Consider the following 15,471-nt stretch of genomic DNA (forward strand, 5'->3'; position numbering starts at 1 on the left):
CCTAAGAATCTGGCTTACAAAGCTTTCCAAGAACATATAGTTATGTAAAAAGAGGCAATTCTGCTCTAATGTATCCATCCTTTTTCTTCCCCTATAGAGAAACACTTGTGAATATTCTCAGGTACAGCCCCCACTTCCCACTCCCAGCACACAAGCCACACCACCATTCACTGCAAGATTGGCTCCCAGTCTACATGATCCTCTGGTGGTCTGGCACCCCCCTCTCTCCTGCTGATCTGCAACCACACCTTAGAGATAACTATTCTAGAAAGGGCAAAGGTCTGCCCATAGTTCACCTTACTTTATCTTGTATTGATTACACTTTGGGGGCTAGAGGAGATTATATATGAGAGAAATGTTTCTACGTGGAAGAAGAATCCAATCAGGCCGAAAATCAGACACTAGACTGTTTGAGGAACAAGTTAATATTCATTTATTTCCAGTACAGCTTACACTGCTGACTGCCTCTTATTGATGAGGACTGCAGATGTGATGGTGGGCTGAGCATCATATCCCCACCTGCCAGCTTCCCAGTCCTGCCTCTGCCCCAGTATCTGCACTGATGCCCAGGTTAGAGCCAGGGTGCAAGGGTCAAGGATCTGCACCCACCCTCTGAGCCAATGCCCACCTCCGAGAAGGCTGGATCCTCCCTGAGCTGTACCAGTTTCCCTTAGGACCCAGGCTAGGCAGGTCCCCACACCCATGCAGCTCAGAAAATCATCCGAGGACCATGTTGAGACTTGAGGTTTTGCACCTGCCCTCCAGCCCCAGAACTGCCACTTGCCTACATCATGTGCTGGAGTAGAAAGGCCTGAACCAGCCTCCTAGACTTGGGCCTTCATCTTCAGGGATGAAGTTTCTCTGTCCAGTTTTTGTGTCAAGCCCAATTAAATAAATGCATCTTAATTAAAAAAAAAAAAAAAAGCCCAATGCCACTTTTAGCAGAGAACATCAATCTGTCAAATTGAGGCATCTCAATTCCAAAAATGTTCCATCTCTGTCCCAGCCATTTAACAAGGAGCCAACCTCATCCTCATCCACGACACAGTCTAAATGTAGACATTACCCTCAGTCATTATACCAGCTGCGAGACAGTTAGCTTGGGGGGGTTACTTTCTGCATAAGAACAGCGTTGGGGTCTTGTGCGAGAGGGTTCTGAGAGACGAGGGGGAGAAAGTACCTGGAAAGGCAAATATACTTTGGAAGGAAATTTCCAGTCAGGGTAAGAACCCTAGACTTGGAGAGTTGACAGAAACTTAGAAACCTTCAGTTAACCCTATCCCCTTAATTTTCTTATTTTTTATTGTGGTAAAACATCCATGACATAAAATTTACCATTTTAACCATTTTTAAGTGGCATTAAATACCTTCACAATGTTGTACCACTGTCACCGCTATTCATTTCCAGAACTTTCTCTTCATCCCAAATTGAAACAGTACCCACTGAACAATAACTCCCCAATTCCTTTCCACCCACATCCTCCCCACCCCTGGGCCCTTCAGAGACTTTTAGAAGGGGAAACTGAGGCAGAGAAGTTGTAACTTTCAGTTTGAAAATGAGAAGCTGCCCTGAGGGCAGATTCTGGCTTCTCCTAGCCATTGTCCCCCCACCTACACCATCCTGCTCCCTTCTTAGAATCCCCCATCTCCAGGTTGTTTTTAATCTAAAACACAGATCCTGGCAGATGAGAAGACCTGCCTTCCAGTGCCAGTTTTTCTATGTGGATTTCAACTTATTCAACTTTCCAGCTCAACAAAGAGGAATATCATTTCTGCCCAGCATTCCAGGGCAAAAGTATGACTTAAATAAAAATCACAGAAAGGTGGGGTGCCTGGCTGGCTCAGTCACTAGAGCATCCGACTCTTGATCTTGGGGTCGTGACTTCAAACCCCACATTGGGTGTAGAGATTACTTAAAAAAAAATCACACAAAGGCAGCACCACATGGAAAGAACACTTTAACAGGAGTCAGAAAGCCTGGATCGCAGTCTGCATGCTGTCAACTGTGAGGCCTTGGCCACTTAGCCTTTCTGAGTCTCGGGTTTCTGTGAGAGGTCGCATAGCTCTGAGGGTCCAGGTGTTTATGTCTGTGGTGTGGAATGAGCACCGTGCAGATCCAAGGCGTGATGTCAGTGGACTCTGAGACCCTTCGCTTTCCTGAACTTCTAACTGAAAACACTGAGACCCTCCAACAGAAGAAGTCGAGATTCTGTGCCTTGACCCTGGAACTTGCTTTGAAGCGGGTATGCCAGAAATGGCCTGGGTACATTTCCTCCTGAGACCAGACTGGAACGTCCACCACCAGCCCTGGGAAGGGTCTGGGTGGCCAGCACTGACCGTTCTGCCCTTGCCCCTACCCACAGTTCCCCAGCCCCTGCTTCCACATCCTGAAAGAGTCAGCCTGCTGCTCCCACCTCAGCTGCTTGTGCTCCTTGTCCCAGACTCATGCCTTCAACATAACCTGGCCACACAGATTAAAGGAAACTTTTACACCCCTAGTCAAGTGACTGGCCTCCTGGCATCACCAGTGTGTTTCCACCCATGCCTGGTAATGCATTATATAAAAAGAATTTTTTTATGAAAAGAACTCTGGAGAAAAGAGAGTGAAGCATCACATTCCTCTCTTTATTTTTACAAAATATTTTCTTTGTAATATATCTGATAGGTTTGGCCTGGACACTCCCTTGTGTTGCCTAGCTTTGTTCTGACTCTACGTGCAGACTGATTTATATTCTACCACTGAGGAAAGGGCACTTTACTTGCCAGAGCTGGCATTTTCTCTCTCCTAGGAGAATTACAAGAAAATCTTCCCCTGCATATTCATTTCTGTTATGTTTTCTGTTCCTTCCAACGATCATGTCAAGATGGGGTTTTCTTACCCTCCTAGAGGAAACAGTGTCAGAGAGGTCATGGTCACACAACCAACAAAAAGAACAGGTCTGAGGTGCCTGTCTGGCTCAGTCAGAAGAGCATGTGACTCTTGATCTCGGGGTCATGAGTTGGAGCCCCATGTTAGGTGTAGAGAATACTTAAGAGAGAGAGAGAGAGAGAGAGCAGGTCTTGAATATGGTGAGGTGAGAGACCAAACCTGGCATGTGATATGGAGGAAATCTGCTCACTGAAGTTCAGGTACTTTCTTAAGAAGGTTCAGGCCCTCCCTTGTTGCACATCTGCTTGTTGGAGGAGAATTTCTTCCTCAACAACCTTTTTAATCCCTTGATGTGGCCTCACCCACACCCTACCCCAGTGACTCAGGAGTTCAACCACAGAAGCCAAGAAAGGAGACCCAATCACACTGGTTGGAAACGTCTAAATTGGTTTCTCAGGCCAATACAGTCACCCAGCAACCCCCAGTCATGTGTGTCCTGTGGTATTGTCACCCTTGTCTAGAGGCCTTAACCACCTCATTTATGTTGTACATTAATGAGATTATGAGGTGCCATTGATCCAGGAGAAATTGCTGTAAGAGCCAACTGTTAGAGAAGGCCACCACCTCCCTCCCCAACCCAGCGCTGTCAGGGTTCACCTACAGGCTCACTCAACATGATATCCTAGTCAATTCAATTTATCAAAAGTTAATAACACAAAGCACTGCAGTAAGTACTATGGAAAGCCAACAAATTACATAAGATTAGGTCCCATGCTTAAGAAGCATGCAGTCACGTAGAGAGAGGCAGTTTTGATTAATGTTCACGTTACACAGCAAACTTTATGTGCTCTATTAAGAGTCATGAGGCCATTATTCATTCAGTGGGAATTTACACACCCACTCAGGCACTGGGATAATAATAATAGCAGCTACTGTTTATCAGTGTTCCCTGTGTACCTGGCTCTGCTGAGTCCTTTCCTCCCAACAGTGTCAATACATAGGTACTATTATCATTGTTTCTGTTTTACAGATGAGAAAACTGGAGCACAGAGAGAGAGGTTAAGTATCTTCCCCAAGGTTGTATATTCACAGCCTATCTCCTAGGAAGGCTGTGAGAACAATCATTGGCTTCACATGATGGTAGTGTTTGGGTTGGGTGGACTACTAGAATGTAAACAGTTTTGGAGAAGGGTAAAGTGGGAGGAAAGAGCATGAGCAAAGGGCCTGAGGTATGAAAGTGCCTGGCACATTTTGAGAAAAACATATGGTCTGTAGCTGGAGTTCAGATACATGAGAAGACCTGTAGGAAATAAAGCCTAACAGATGAGTTGGGACCAAATTATGAAGGCCTCGAGGAATTTGCTAGGAAGCCTGGACTTGACCCAGTGGTCAACAAGAACAAAAGTAGGTTTTTAAGCAGAGTCTGTGTGTTTCATTCTGCACTTTAGGGAGATAGCTGGCACCTGAGTAAACAACAGGTGCAGACCTATTAGAGAGCTGTTGCAGTAGACCTAGTGGTAGGTGAAAAAAGAGTAAAGATAAAAAAGTAAAAAACAAAAGAAGTTTTGGGGATAGGAATGTAAGGACGGTCAAATCATTAAGGGATGAGACCTCAGAACATTTATCCATAAAACCTTTATCCAAGGTCAAGATCTTGACTTCCAGGTGGGACATGTGCCATATGAAAAGGCAGTCCTAGCAACCCCCCTTACCCCCAGTCCCCTCTGAGCAGAACTGCAGGCTGCTGAGAGCACGGGAGACCCATGCATGCACAGTAATAAACCACCTTCTGCTTTAACTATTTTGTGGGATGGGCGGTAGGTTTTCTTTTTCATTATTCTGTTAAAAGTCAAATTTTTATCCTTTTTATTTTCAAGGACATGCCAAATGTTCTCTAACCAAAATACTGAGAAGGGGTGGAAAGAAGAGTCAGACTAGCAATCCCCATAAAACAGCGAATGTGTTTGACATGTGAACATTCATAGAGACCTATATCCAACAGCTAGTGCTTATACATTCTTGTCAAGAACACAACTTTTTACAAAAATCAACCATGTACTGATAAAGCAGGTCTCATCAAAAATCAAGGAATTAGTATCCTATAGAGCAAGTCCTCCAACCACAATGCCATTAAGTTAGAAATCAGTCACAAAAATAATTTGTAAAACTCACAATTTGGAAATTTTAAAACATTTTATTACAGCCAGGTCAAAAGGGGAAGAAAAGTCAAAGTTGAAGAAAAAATACTAAGAACTAGACAGTAATGAAAATACTCGGGGGTAAGAAATGCCCCACCCATCCCTGCCCCACCCCAGAAAAGCCTGGGGGGTGGGGGGTGGGGGGAGTTGGTTTGCCTGAGCCCAGTTCCCTTGGATAGAGCAGCTTTCCTTGAACCAGGCTACATGTTGATTCATGTAGCTTTCAAAACTCCCATTGCTGTTTGGAATTGTGTTGCATTCACAAACTTTTTGTATTGCAGCTTGCTTAATGTCCACTTAGAAATAAGCAGAGGTAGGGATATTTCCTAAACATTCAAAAAAATTATGTCTGGTTTGACCAGATCGAAAATAGGAAGGGTTATGAGGTGCCTAGGCAACTCGGTTGAGTGTCTGACTCTTGACTTCAGCTTAGATCATGATCCCACGGTGTGGGATTGAGCTCCTTGTTGGACTCCACATTGAGTGCAGAGAGCCTGCTTAAGGTTCTCTCTCTTTCTCCCTCTGCCCCTCTCCCCTGCTTGCACTCTCTCTCTCTCTAAAACTTAAAAAAAAAATTTAATTAAAAAAAATTAGAAACAAGAACCTGTTAAACCTCCAAACCAGAACTCATACCTAAATTTTTAAAAATTGGTTTTCTTATATCTATTCCAAATGTCCTTGCCTAAAATCATCTAAAATCCCTTCCCTTCCTCTTTTGAACAGAAATTCCCATGAAACAAGCACAAAAGGAATAGAAAAATGAGGCAGGCTATACAAATTCTGAGTTCATTCAAGGTAGTTGAGTTGAGCTTAGAACATCTGGTTTGAGTTTCTTTGGGCCATTTTGGTTCCTAAATACATGGTTTTGAACTGTGCTTTGTGACTGATGATGAGGGATTGAGAAAAATGGGGTGGGTGTGCTTTCCTTCTGGAGTCCGTAGACACCTGGTTATCTAGACAAGGATTTTGTCCTCACTCTCAGGACATGGGGTCAGAATCTTGGGCATTGACTGGCAAGAAAAATAGGCTCAAGATTTCTTCAGAGCTCAGCTTCTTATTCAGTGCTGGTTGATTTTACCTATAACTCTTTCCCATTACCTTGCTGCCTTCCCATTTTGAAGACAATCAAGAAGACATTGGAATTCTCCCCAGAAGGAAGAAACTAGGTTGCCAGTGGACCACATTGTGGTGGTTCTTTTCTCCCTGAGGAGAAAGCGCTACCACCTGCCGCCCTCTGCTGTTCAAATAAAACCAGATTCCCAAGCAGCTCTTTGCCATGCTGTCTATACCAGCCTTGCCCTCTTGGATTTGGGTCTCCCAGAGAGAGAACATGTGCAGTGTATGCAACCGGGTCATCTTCCTCCGCTACCACATCCGTCTCGATTTCCATTCTCTCCTCTTTCCCATCTACCACTATCCATGAACTCTCAAACTGTTTCTAAGGAAGGAAAACGTGAGGTTTCAAGAAATATGTATAGCTTATGATGAACCCGTCTGGCCCCAGGGGCTGATACCTCACGTCTCTGACACCTTAGACAAGGTTGTCAGGAGGCCTAAATTCTAGTCTATTAATTGGGTGAGTTAATTTGATTCAGCAAATACTTGGTCTTCCACTATGTGCAAGATGCTATGTGCTACTGTCTTCAAAGGGTTCATGAGTCTGGTAGGATAATAGCATGCAGGGAAGATGTCGTGATAGACAGAAGCATGTGACCATATGTACCAGCCTCTGGAAGAGTGGGGAGGAGGAAAAGATCACTGTTGCCTAAATTTCAGGCAAGGACTGACTGATGAGATTGTAGAACAAGTCACATTCCAATTGATGGAAATAGGAAAACACTCCAAGTTCATGGCAAGACATTTTCTTAACTCCCTGCCCCCCCCCCCAAAATTAGGATCCCACCACTTTATTATTTATTTATTTGTTTATGTACGTATGTATGTATTTTAGATTTGACAAATATCAACGGAGCTCTTATGTGCCAGATATTGTGCTAGGCTCTGAGGCAACAACAGTGAACAAGGCTCTTGCCTACATGGATCTTGCAGTCCATGGGGAGCCACAGACAAATACATAGACTGTTCCACTACCGTGTGAGAAGGCTGTCATGACCCTCCATACTGTACCAGTCCATGCTGCACATCGCTTAAAAGCAGAAAGAGGAAAAAGGAGGGAGGAATCTTCGATGGGCATAATCCAGGGTCAGAGTTAGAAAAAACATTAGCATGGATTTCAGCCAAGCTCTTGGTCCTTGCCGGAGGAGTTTAAATGGGAGGACTAGGTAGAAATGGGATGGAGAGCCAGGTTAGGGAGCAAAGGGAAGCAGGCCTTTGACATCAACGACAAAGTGTCACAATGCTTTCCCCAAGACCTTGCTTGTACATGGAATGGTGAGGTGGAAGGAGCCTTCTGTGACCTTACAGGCACTTCTCTGTCTCATCTGGAAATGGGAACAAATAACACCTGCTTGGCACATCCCCCCAGAGTTTTGGGTGAGCAAATGAAGGAGTTTGTGAATAGTTTATGCCAATTATATAATACTACACAAATCACTGATGTTATTACCATTATGAGCAACACTTGGGCTGCCCAAGAGGCAGAGGAATGAAGACTGATGCCTTCCACAAGCCTCTTCCAGATAGAGAACCTGCAAGGAAGCCTTGTTGGCAAGCTTTCTCTCCAACTTCCCCACCAAAGTTTACCTCCAAACTCGGAAGATTTGCTTTTTAAATAGTGCGTGTGTTTAACAATATACTAACCGCAGTTGGTATTGATGAGAGAGAGGAATAAGGCAGGAAATTCCCTAAGCAGTGATTTGGGGTGCTATTTTATAGACATACTGCCATAGTGCAGGTTTATGAAACCCCACTTAAAATGTTATGATGTGGCAAAGTGCCATTTGCCCCTTCCAAGTGTCATTTGTCTCCTCGCTGGCACTCCTGGCATGCAATCACTGCCTTACTCCCTTGTGGATTCCCATCAGGATGGGAAATACAGGCCACTGGACAAACCTGGCCGCATTCCTGTATCGTTTCTACCCTAACTGACAGGGGAGGCGGGACGAGTGAGAAGGCTGTGCTCCGTGTCTGCTGCAGGCTGGGCGTTAACAGCAGCCAGGCACCATCCTGGACACTGTGCAGAGGTCTCTTAATTGCATCTTCCCCACCAGACTTTTGGCCTAACGAGGGTGGTGAGCATATCTGCTTCACTCCCTGCTGGCCACAACCAAGGAGCTGCTCAATAAATCTTCATCAAACAAATGAGTCCTTGTGTCAAACAAACTTCCAGGGGGGCACCATTATCCCCAATTTACAGCTAAAACTGAGGCCTAAGCTTCTTAAGAATGTTGTCCAAGGTAAGAGAGCACGTCTGGCTTGGGGTCTGGATTCTCTGTGCTCTGTCAGCTCCTGGAGTTTATATTCCGTCCTGCATGGAACGCCGCTAAGATCCTCCTCTCACAGAGGCAATGGATTTTATTGTTTTTAAATCATTTTCCAAAAAGCTTGCAACCCATCTGTGTTTGAAAACAGGCCCTAGTCAAATATTATTAGTAATATACCCTGAAGTAATTATTTTATAGATCTTAAGGACCTAGTGCCTCAATTCTTGGAACCAGTCCTCAATTCTTGGAAGAACTGAAATGAGGACACAGGTCAAATATTCATTCAAGCAGCATGTATTAAATTCCCATTTTGCAGCAGAACCCAGGCTAGGGGTCTGAGGACGTGCCCCTGTCCTTGAAGAACCTACAGTCTAATGGATCTGACTGTGCCTTTTTTTGTCCTTAAGAAAAAATTACAAAAGTGTAAGATACTAATTGCAGAATATTTGGAAAGCCCAGGTAAGAAGACAAAGAAAAAACTCACTACAAATTCAAACACTTCCTGACTCCCGAGGGTAGGGCCTCCGTCCTGCATATCTGTATCCATAAAACCTGGCACCAGCCTGGAGGAGGAGGCCATGTTTTCTGAACGGGGAAAAGCCACCCTTGATCTCAACACCTTGTGATAAACATTGATAATATTTAGAAAATAGTCCTCATCTCCTTTTCTTTGTGAAGTGACTAGTGCAGGCATCATTCTTTGCATCCCCTAAGCCAGGTGGCCTCCGAGGCCTCCTTAGCCTTCTGCAAGTGATATGCTGCCACCCTCCCGCGTTCCCTGGCTGCAGCCCCCCCCCCCCAGCCATGGCCCCGCGTCTCCTCACAAAGTGGGGGTCTCTCAAGGTGTGGGAAAAGCAGCTCCACCAAATGCCCTCACCTACCCCCGCCCCACCCCAGAAAAGCCTCAGAGGCAGGGAGTTGGTTTACCTGAGCCCAGTTCCCTTGGATAGAGCAACTTTCCTCCAGCCAGGCTGCATGTTGATTCACCTGCCACAACTTTCAAAACTCCGGATGCCTGGCCCAGGCCTGAGGCTTTTTCGTGCTGCTAAACCTGCCAGGGTTAAGGACTGCGAACCACTGATTTAAAGGAAGGCCAGGCGGTGGTATAGTGGCCTCTTGAGACTAGCAGAGGACACTGCAGTGGCCAGTCTCAACACACACAGCCCCAGGACGTGGCATTGCAAGAGTTTTCTGCAGCTCACTTCATGAAAAAGCTGGGTGGTATATGTGGGCAATTGGTTTGCAAACGGAATCCAAAGGGGGGAGTAGCACCTTTGTTCCAAAGGGCCCATATGGATCCTGTATAAGGGAAGGACGGAAACTGTGTTCACTTAGGACACGTGTTCACATAAATACAGGGAGATAAGTATGAATGACCCAGGGAGCCGTTTGTAAGACACGTGAGCTTTCTGGCTTCATTAGGAAGGAAAGAAGACTTTTACAACAAACGCTTAAGAGAAAAGCCACTGTAACAGTAGGCTGCTTTGCAGAAGGGAGATGTTTAGAATTAGATAATCGTTCTTTACTTAAGTAGTCATTGAATACTTGTTATTGGTCAAGCACTGTGCTAAGCACTTGACATATGTTGCTCATCTAATCTTTGCAATAACACTTTGCAATAGGTATTATTTATCCCCATTTTATAGGGAAGCAAATTGATGTCATAAATCTTAAGTGGTTATCATAAAATCACATGAAACAAAAGAGGTGAGCCCCATCCTCTCTGACTCCAAAACCCATGTTTCGTTCACTCCGCCAAGCTTTTTATAACCTGGACCCACACAATTAGAGGTAAAACAAAAGATGGCAGAAAAATCAAGAAGGGATGACTTTTCAGCATGGCTAGTCAGCTGGAAGTCGATCTTTTGTGAAGATGCATGGGGTCACGAGGCAGCCTTTACAGTGTGTGTAAAGAATCCCCCCACCCCGCAGTGCCTCTGCCAACCAGCCATATGACCAGACAAGTCATTTAGTTGGCCTAAGTCCGGTTTTCTCACCTAAGCAGCAAAAAAAGGGCCAGAACCTCCAGGTCGGTGCTTTTCAATTTGGCCTATGGAAGCTTGGGCTATAGGAGGCCATGCTGGGGACAGGATGGACAGGTATGACCTCTCTTTCCCCTTCAACCAGACAAGCTCTGCATTTAACTGCTTGGAGAGAACACTCTCCTGTTTGGGGGAAGGGGGTACATTTGGTAGGAAACCATTAGGCTAATGGTTAGTGGTTAAGGTCAATGACCATTCCAGTTCGATAAATGTCAGGTGCTCTGTTTTTGAAAATTTGTGATGCTGGGAGGAATCAGTGCCAACACATTGCTTGAGTGCATATTGAAGGGGGGGGGGGGCAGGCAGGGAGAATGACTTTTATGCATGTGACAGAGAGGAAGAGCAATAAGGAAGTAAAATGCAGGCAAGAGAGGCCAGCTGCAGCCAGAAGAGCTTTTGCGGTCATGATACACCTGCTTGGGACCCTGGGTCACCCAGAGGCACGTGAAGAAGCAGAGTAGAGAGGAAAGTAAAGCAGGTGCCCTGGGTTGTTACTGCAATAGTGATACAGTCACAAACAACAGAGGCTGGGCTCCTGGCTTCATCTCCCTAAATGGTGCTTCCTTTTTACTCAATAGGGTCAAAGTCTCCTGCTCTCTTTCAGTAGTTTAGGATTTAAGCAGTTTTCTGTCTCTTTGTGTTTTTCAGATCTTAAATCCAAATTTCATCCAAGAAGGTGAGTTAAAAAGTAGAACTGTGAACACGAGGATTGGCTAAATAAATTGTGGCAAATCCAGCAGTGAGGTAGAGGCTGTAAATATTGGTGATGTCATTCTGTGCTATGGACAAGAAAAGGTGTTTAGAATAAACTGTTGAGGTGGAAAAGACTACAATTTGCCATATGTATAATTCGTGTAATAAAAAGTGTGTTGATAAAAGCCAAAAAGACATACACCAAGATGCTCACGGTTGTTAATGTCTGTATCAGGACATCATGGAGCTTTTCATTCTTTCTATTTATCTGTACTTCCTAATTTTCTACAATAAACATTTATTACTTTTAAATACTTGTTAATGGGACATGGATGATTGAGCAACATAAGCTGAAGGATATTTGAATCGTTACACGTGGGTAGGGAATGAGAGGGTTGTGTTGTAAAATGGCTGTGTATTCTGTTTATTCTAAATGATGTGAATTTATGTCAATTTGACCACAGTGGCCCCAGAATTCCTTGTGCCCTTAGTGGATGTGACCTGCTTGCTTGGGGACACAGTGACATTGCAGTGCAAAGTCTGTGGACGGCCGAAGCCCACCATCACCTGGAAGGGTCCAGACCAGAACATCCTTGACACTGACAACACCTCGGCCACATACACCGTCTCCTCCTGGTAAGCTGATCGCCCTGCATCGACACTCCCAGCTCCTTGGTGCAGCTCCCATGCTGGTTACTTAGTCTCTCCAAGACAACAGCTGCCCTGGGTCCTATTCTAGCACAAATACTTGGCATTGATTAGGAGAGAAATTGAGTCAACAGTGTACCCAGGGCTGGGAGGTTTAGGCACGGCCTCCACCGCTCACTACAACCTGCCATGGAGCCTGTCAAACATCTGGCTGATGGCCAGCACATAGCCGCATGCTGCTCAACATCACGTAGACATGGCTTAACAAATGAGAACAGGTTGGAAAGACTGCATTCTGGACCCACATTCAATAAATTAAAACGTAAAACTTTATATGTCAGGTCAACCATAAACCATACCTTCAAAGAGCTCTGGCAGTCACTGACTTACATTCACCCAGTTGATCTTTCCCAAAAGGATCCCCAAGAGAATCTCTATGTTAGTGGAAATGGCAAAGGCCCCAGACTTGTGGAAGCAATGTGGGTCTCCCATCCCAACATCCCAGTGTTCTTTGTGCCCCTCAGGATCCTGTGAAACAGTGATCTATTTAATTCCTTCAATAACCTAAGAATAATTTTCTTAGAAGAATAAAAAAAAAAAAGACTTGCTCCAAAATATGCAATGCTAAACAGAAAATCTAGCCATAAACATGCTTCCACACAGAAAGGCTGTTTAACAAAACCTAGTTGACTGCCTCCCAATCATTGTGTTAGCATTTATTGCTACTAATGATGAACTTTATTATGCACTACCCTTTACAGTGGACACGCAGTAACAAGCCCTAAGTGCTTAAACATTTATCAAAGAATCATTTAGAATCAAACTCCTATCCATTAACTTAATTTTTGTGCATATGAAATGGTATTTCCAGCAAAGATGGCAAGGGCTGGCCAAGCCCTAAGATTAGGGGGCCCAAGGAATTTAGTGTAAGAGCCAGTGCTTGGTGAGGATCCTGAAGACCAGCAGGCTCCGTATGTCTCAGCTGGAGGGAGGGAGCGGGGTTGAACATGACTGCTGCATTTCACTCTTCCTGAGCAGTGCTATCCCTTGTGATTGGGACTACTAGGGAAGTTAGCATTTAGTAGAGGAATTTGCCCTTTACTTAATTCACTTAATTGTTTTGAGGGTCCCATATGTAGAATTTGAAATACTTAAACATTTTCATTCTTCAGTCTATTTTCTTGTATGACTTATTATTGATGTGTGAGACTGAGAATATTTTAGGACAGAGTTGCTCATGGTAATAAGACTAGTAATATTGTGTAGGGCTTTATATATTTCAAACCCTGCTCTAATTCTTATCTCATTTTACTTCTTTTCTATCCCTATGCCCCATATACAACAAACATGAGAGTTGGGGGTGACAAGAATTCCCCCCCATAAGGAAATGGGAATATAGAAAAATAAGGTGATCGCCCAAGGTGTGTAGGAAAATAACAGAGCTGGGATGAGACCTTGATCCTGAGGATTCAGCTCAGCACACCTTGTGCCCACCCTGGGGATTTTACCCATCAGTCAGTTGTCTCATTATTGGAGTCTGAAGAGCATCTTTTTGGTGTCTCTAGTGATTCTGGGGAAATCACCCTGAAGATCTGCAATCTGATGCCCCAAGACAGTGGGATTTATACCTGCATAGCAACGAACGACCATGGCACCACATCTACGTCTGCTACAGTTAAAGTGCAAGGTACAGGGTCTTTGTTAGTCAAACCCTTTTTATACTTTTAAGATATTTTTTATTATGGTGAAATACATATAACATAAAATCTATCGTTTGCACCAATGTTAACTGTACATTCTGTAATGTTAAGTACATTCATATTGTTGTTCAACCTATCTCTAGAACTCTTTTCATCTTGCAAAACTAAGGTCTATATCCATTAAGCAACAGCTCCCCAACCCCCCTCCCCACTGCCCCTGGCAACCACCATTCTACTTTTTCTCTCTCTGAGTTTGTGTTAATCGAATATTTTACGTGGACATTACAAGGGTTCCCTGCAACCTGGGGAAGAAGAGGTCCATTGTGAAACTCCAAAGTAAAGGTCTAGCAAATGGAAGAGAAGGCGTCTTCGCTAAGAGCTATCTGTGGTCCCCCATAACTTCCCGTATCGTTCCCTGGCCAAGCTCTAACTCCAGTGTGCAGTCTTTAGCCCAAGGAAGAAGTTCTAACCCCAAAGTGTATCTCCCAGGCTTCCCCAGGGCCTGGAGAGAGGTGTGCCACTTGGTAGAAAAGACCCTAGGAAAAATTTGAGACACGGGGAAGGTAATGTTTCCTGGGTAACTTTCAACCTTGGTGTAAAGTGCCAAGTTCTGCAGAAATAGCACTTGACCGTAATTTCTGTCCCCAAAGGTGTTCCAGCAGCCCCTAACCGCCCCATTGCCCAGGAGAGAAGCTGCACTTCTGTGATTCTCCGCTGGCTGCCTCCCTCCAGCACTGGGAACTGCACTATTTCTGGTTACACCGTGGAGTACCGGGAGGAAGGTACGCTCGCTCCCCTGCCCTTCTGTTTCTTCCTTCTCTTCCTCAAAAGGAGATCCTTCAGAGTCATGAACTACTTGCCTTCATGCCTTTCATTAGCTGTCCCTTCTTGTGTCTTCCAACTCAGCACAAGGACCTCAGCTCCAGGCCACAGCCGCCTCCTGCTCTCCAACTTCGCCCAAGGGCTGATGACTCTTGGCAAGTTTCAAAGTGCCTTTGCGTGCACTTTTGTCCTTAACAAGCCTAATCACCCAGACAGGAGCAGTCAGGCCCGTTTTACACATGAGGAGGCTAAGGCCTGAAGAAAGTTGAGGAACACGGAGGCAGGAGTTAGTAAGAGACAGGCCTGGCATTAAACCCAGGTATCAAGTTTGCTAATTTGTGACCTTTCTCCCAGAGTAATAACTAGGGTAGCATGAGCAGAGCTTTACCCCCATCCCCAGATAAAATTTAGAGATTTTATATATATATATAGCATATGTATATGTGTGTGTGTGTATATATATATATATATATATAGCATATGTATATGTATATATATATAGCATATGTTATATATATATCATATATTTTGTGTGATATTTAAATTTTATATATATATACACATATGTATAATGATTTTTTAAAAACTGTTCATTTTTTAATTTTGTTACATTTACGTGCTAAGGACACATGCATTAGTTCAGCAGTTAGAAACACCTAAACCTGTCACCTATTATCAAGAAGAATTAGTTAAATAAGAAGCTTCCAGGTAGCTCTAGTTGTTAACACATCTCTGAACCACATAATGAATTACAGAACTGAATTTCAAACAACTGCTTGCTGTGGCCAGAGCCTAAATCATTTGTGTTACTCACCATTACTCGTAGTTTTTTAACTCTTCTTTCTTCTACCAAACAGGCCCTGTGCAGTTACAGAGCTGTTCATTTCTGCATCTTTCTGAAGCTGTTCACTCTTGGGTCTCCCCACTCAGCAGAGAGGTGTTCGTGCTGAGCTGGGAGACATGTCTCACAAAAGCTTCTTGCACTTAGTTCCGCGCTGTTGGGTTCATAGTTCATCTTATTAACACAGTTCTCTTGAGAAAATCACTTCCTCTTTCTGAGCCTCTATTTCTTCACGTATAAAGTGAGATCTGTGTTCCCAACCTCACCGGTTTCTG

The 15,471-nt window shown here is 44.3% G+C and overlaps 1 protein-coding gene across 4 annotated transcripts in view; it reads left to right on the plus strand.

The window, feature by feature from the left end:
- Positions 1-15,471, plus strand: part of KALRN (kalirin RhoGEF kinase) — a 669,312-nt gene that overhangs the window by 633,107 nt on the left and 20,734 nt on the right. For all 4 annotated transcript variants that reach the window (XM_053903452.1, XM_053903451.1, XM_019448629.2 and 1 more), the window contains 4 exons: positions 11,141-11,168; positions 11,650-11,821; positions 13,399-13,520; positions 14,184-14,315. In XM_053903452.1, the coding sequence (XP_053759427.1) occupies positions 11,141-11,168; positions 11,650-11,821; positions 13,399-13,520; positions 14,184-14,315 (454 nt within the window). The remainder of the gene's footprint in view (positions 1-11,140; positions 11,169-11,649; positions 11,822-13,398; positions 13,521-14,183; positions 14,316-15,471) is intronic.

The sequence above is a fragment of the Panthera pardus genome, unplaced genomic scaffold (genome assembly GCF_024362965.1).
Source record: "Panthera pardus isolate Hobbes unplaced genomic scaffold, ASM2436296v1 HiC_scaffold_16, whole genome shotgun sequence".
NCBI lineage: Eukaryota > Metazoa > Chordata > Mammalia > Carnivora > Felidae > Panthera > Panthera pardus.